We start from the raw sequence: 5030 nt of genomic DNA on the forward strand, positions 1-5030 counted from the left end.
TTAGCGTACATGACATGGGACGTTTCTATTACAGATACTACAAAATTTATAATTAACATTCAAAACCGTGTCATCTGCAATGTACAACAACGTATTTATATATACATGTAGGTCACGTCATGGTTTGTTTTTCAGTATCATAGATATAAACACACGGATTCAGAAATTATCTGGAATCTAGTCGGAGTGTGAACAGCACGTAACGATGATCCTCCGACTGCATGTATAGTTAGACATTGTCTGTAATAGAAAACTGAAATTACACAGCACATATTTATATAATAAGACTCACGGTCGTCGAGATTTCCACCTCCTGTCGACGGAGTTAAACAGTAGCCGAAGTATGAAATAATTATCGCAATACGGTATATACTACGAAAATGTCTGTTAATTTTTCTAAATGAAAAAAAGAACACCCCACTTTATGTGAAATTGAAACATAACGAAAATGTCTTTACTGATGGTAAGCATGTCGTTGCTATCTATAGTCACTAAGTTGTCACAGGATTGTTTAATGTGAAAATTAAAAAAAAAAAAGTCAATTTCAGATTTGTCTATTGTATATATTTCAGATATTCGTTCTTTAATCGTTTCAGTGGATATCAATCGAAACGTTTGGGTTTTGTTGGTCATTATCATTATACGTCGGTGTAGTCGATTCACATAGACAAATTAAAACGAATTACTATAAATGTCATGACGTCAACATACTGTTAATGTTATGACGTCAAGAAACTATTAATACTATGACGTCACATTACTATTGATGTTCTGACTTCAAAATACTATTAATGTTATGACGTAAAATACCATTATAAGAATTTTAATTCCAATACTGTTAAAGCAAAACATCGGCACGTATTCAGAATTAAAGCACAGACAAGGGTGGAATTTGACTTTAATCCGAAAGTAATTGCTAACTTTAATTTAAGGGATGGTGATTGTCATAAAAGCATTTTTACCATTTTGTTGTAACAATTCGTGTCAACTACAACTGGAAAAAAATCTTAATATTGTAATGCACGCGCTTATCTGGTGATTTACCTTCATCACCACAATCAACCTCAGAGTATTGAAAATATTTCCATCACACAAACAACCTGTCATTTAGAAAATGACGGAAACGTTTTGTATCGCCTTAGAGATTATCTATACAGACATTGTAAAATTCCTATTAAACTTTAACCTGTTAACAGGAGTATGCATTAACATTGTCTAGCAAGTGTATAATTTGAGTTTAAATAAACCGATATAACCCGATGAATATAATGCCCACGTCATCGACCGGCTAATATGTATCTGGTTGCTACCGTTATATGCATTTTGTATTGACATTTCTCTTTCAAGTTGTATCCATTTGATTGAAAAAACGTTCTGGACTCGCTGTGACATTTTAAGTGGTTTTATTCATATTTCTAAGAGCGATATCTTTTTTTGCTGCACTGATATCAAAACTGCGTCATAAAAAAAATTGAAAACAGTTATCTTACAGTGGTCGATATAACTCGTGATACCTATCTTGTTTCAAATATTTTGCACTAGTTAGCACGAAATAAAACTGAGAAGCGAATAAGACATAAAACATGTACCACAGAGAGACAGTATATCGTTTTGTTCTCGAAGGACAGCATACAACGTGGTATTGTGATAACGGAAAACAAGTCAGTATACTTTCTTCGAGCAATTCTGATATAATTGTCGAAACTATATCAACATTTTGTTATTTCAAACGGTGTACTTCAGTTGTACGACTCTATTATGGGGACATTCATATATAACCATAATTCCAATGAGACTAGTACCAAGTTAAAAATAACACGTTCATCTTTACTTATCTGCATTAGGCCCTATCCTATTAAATCCTAAAAGTAAAACACATATTCCCGGCTATCAGAAAAGTTTGTTTTAGCGTGAACGGCGGTAAAATGTGTGACTGTAAAATACGCTGGAAAGTGTTAAGTGAAAATATTATATCTAAAGCAAAGACTAAATTTATGACTGAAGAGACCTTCAATAAGTTTGATGGCAAGGTGTTGTAACAAACTATTGGCATACGTGTACCAATTGGAAAAACCGTGCCTCTATCTTTTCTAACTTGTGTTTTTTAATGCGAAGTTGAATTTGTCGAAAAAAATGTCAGAACAGGTCAAGTCACTTCGAAGTCAGTATATTGTGACAGATTGTCGTTCAATTAAAACACATGTAATGGAATTATATCCATTGTATATTATCATTAAAATTTAGAAATAAAGAGTATGACAGACAGCCTCTTATTTTTTCTACAACACAATTAACAGTAAGAATATTCTACCAAGCTTCACGTTAAGCGCGACGATTTTCATTTCACCATTGTGAAGTTCCCCTCTCTCACTTTTGGCCCGCTATGGGTCTTACTTTGGCAGGCGACTTCATACCGATTCATATATGATCTGGACATCAAACTCGCGTAAACTCGACCAATCTAAATAGGTCAGAATGTATTAACAAGGAAGAACGGCATATTTGAAACCGACTAGAAAAAACATATTGTGATTATGAGTCTGAATACTGTAGACGCACCTAGAATCATACACTGACTATTCCCCAGTGGAAACGTTTTGTTACTATGATGATTCAAGCAACACGAAAATATTTTTGTGAAAATTCAAAACCTTGTTTCATAATTTGTATTAAATTGAAAGAATATATCCGTTATTTCTCTCCTACCCTCATCACAATGAGACAATTTAAAACTAAGTGAAATATAGCAGATGATTGGTCAATATACATATGTATACTGTTTCTTGAATGACACGGTGATCGATCGAGTTTCAGTAACTCATTAATACACCGATAATAGAAAAGATGACTCCGCGGAACATCTCCTGACAGAGGCACCTGTATTGCTCTTTGTAAGGTAGAAAACAGACATGAGGTCAGGCATTTTATCTTTTACAGTGGTTATTGCCGTCACTCTTTTGATGAGAGTTCACACTTCATGCTTTATTGGACATGATCAAACAACATTTATGGACCGCATAAACAATGATAAAATGTTTTGGCAATCACAGGTCTTTTCTGTTTTATCCTGTCTTCGACAGTGTTATCGATTTACCGGTTGTATGTCATTTTTCTACAATGAGATCACAAAAGTGTGCAGTCTTCAAAGTATTGTTTATCTCTTTGAGGAACAAGCATCTACTGAAACAGGATCAAGGTACTTTATACCGATACAAAGTGGTAAGTATTTTTAGTTCACATCTTTGATGAAGTAAGTATTGACGCAAGTTGTGATGTTTTTATATATCTTTCTTATTTTGACGTTTAATATGTGCATTGTGTGTTGAGTTTTCTTCACCCTAATACTTTTTGTGGACAAGCGAAATTGGAAAGACCTATCATCACGCTATCTATACATGTTTGCATACTGCATCGTTTAGAATGTTTCGAGTGAATACCTAACCTCTCAGCGGTCAAACCAAAAACGTCTAAACAAATATCGCTTTTCTTTTTTCAATTCAAATGTTTTAACGTCTCTAACAACTCCCTTATAATCATGTAATTACAACGTAAAACAGGAGGAAGACATTAAATTTGGATTCCTTTCTATCTAAGTGACTCGACATGTTGTAAATATAATTACGTATCACATAAAACTAAACGAAATGTCGGGAAACCAATCAAGAAATATGAAGGAAAGTGGAAGCCAAGTAATCATGTTCTAATACAGTTTATTTATTTATTTATTTATATATTTTTGCATTTTTGACATCGTGAAATTACGCAGTTGGATTAAATTTACATGATCGGTGTCGTCAATTAAGCAAACGACGCTTCTTCTTCCGGGCCATATGGTCTAAGTATCCTTTTCCTCCGTGTAAATCTTTCCTTTTTGCTTTAACATACTTTTATTGAATTAGAGTTTGGATTATGATGATACTGTTAGAATTTTCCTGGATACATGCTGCTGCTTTATTTTTAAGAAAGTTGCCCAGTCGGTGGTGGATTCATGCACAATAGGGCCTTAGAGATATGTTACAACTTTAAGTGTTGTAACTTCTACGATGCATTAGCTTTGAAGGCAGAATGCAATGCCTCAGACACGAAACTGATAAAAATCGACACTGCTGAGAAACAGAACCACATGGCAGCTTTCTTAGGTAAGTTCACATCTTGTATTCGTATCATGTGTTGCAAATATCAGTAAGTTACCTTTTCCTTCTACACATTGTTTTGTTCATTTCATTAGATAAATCGCTAAATTAGACAACGGGCTTGCCTTTTCCGCCTTCTCATAAATCCTGGGAGTGAAATATAACATGACGTAGCATGGTAACACTGGTACATATATGTATGTTTGCGACCGAGTTACATTTAATGTTTTTTATTATGGTTGACACAATTTCCCGTATGTCAGTATTAAAATTAGCATGAACTCAATCCACTAACATCGTGTTCATAACTCCTGTAGGTAAAAAATGTTGTCTTAAGATGTCTGTATATTCTTTCTGTCGTTTAGATAATTTCCGTCCATTGAATTCATTGCTTGTCATTTTTCAGAACAAGAAAGTACAGGATACACTTTAATCCAAGGTACACGTGATGAGAGTGGTGTGTACAGATATGATGATGGTACAATAATGACGTATTTTAACTGGGATGACGAGGACAATGAGCCTGAAGAGCGCTCAGGTGAGGTCTATATTCTGGTTAAGAAACAAACGCAGTTTCAATGGCACGACGCACTTCAACATGCTCAATACAATAGGTCTAATCTGGTCTGTGAAGCATCTGTTCTGTGACGGAGTAGTACTCACTTTCCCGGCAAAAACTATGTCATTTTGTAATGAGTGGATTTTGTTTTCTGTTGCCTTACTGAAAGAGTCATAATTACAACATACTTAACTATTTATGAACCATGTGTTTCGCAAATATGCTTCTATTTAAAACGTTTGCTTGATTCTGTTATAGTCACTGAAATATTTTTATGTAATTTTACAATGTATTGAGAACCAGTATACAAGTACATGTATCTTTCTATGTTTCTCTCG

At 34.2% G+C, this 5030-nt stretch overlaps 1 protein-coding gene across 1 annotated transcript; it reads left to right on the forward strand.

Moving 5' to 3' along the window:
- Nucleotides 1-2909: 2909 nt before the first annotated feature.
- On the forward strand, nucleotides 2910-4781 carry LOC132548129 (uncharacterized). The gene is made up of 3 exons (XM_060211951.1): nucleotides 2910-3223; nucleotides 3967-4139; nucleotides 4540-4781. Exons 1-3 carry the CDS (start codon nucleotides 2910-2912, stop codon nucleotides 4779-4781), a joined length of 729 nt encoding a protein of 242 aa, XP_060067934.1.
- The last annotated feature ends 249 nt before the right edge of the window (nucleotides 4782-5030 follow it).

Source organism: Ylistrum balloti, unplaced genomic scaffold (assembly GCF_031769215.1).
Source record: "Ylistrum balloti isolate Yb309-2 unplaced genomic scaffold, AGI_CSIRO_Ybal_v1 Utg370006, whole genome shotgun sequence".
Taxonomy (NCBI): Eukaryota; Metazoa; Mollusca; class Bivalvia; order Pectinida; family Pectinidae; genus Ylistrum; species Ylistrum balloti.

Excerpts from the sequence above, each read along its gene's own strand:
- LOC132548129 (XM_060211951.1), top strand. The coding sequence starts at position 2,910 with ATGAGGTCAGGCATTTTATCTTTTACAGTGGTTATTGCCGTCACTCTT. Across the intron at positions 3,224-3,966 it reads ATACCGATACAAAGTGGTAA|TTGCCCAGTCGGTGGTGGAT; the intron begins GTATTTTTAGTT and ends TTTTTAAGAAAG. Across the intron at positions 4,140-4,539 it reads CCACATGGCAGCTTTCTTAG|AACAAGAAAGTACAGGATAC; the intron begins GTAAGTTCACAT and ends GTCATTTTTCAG.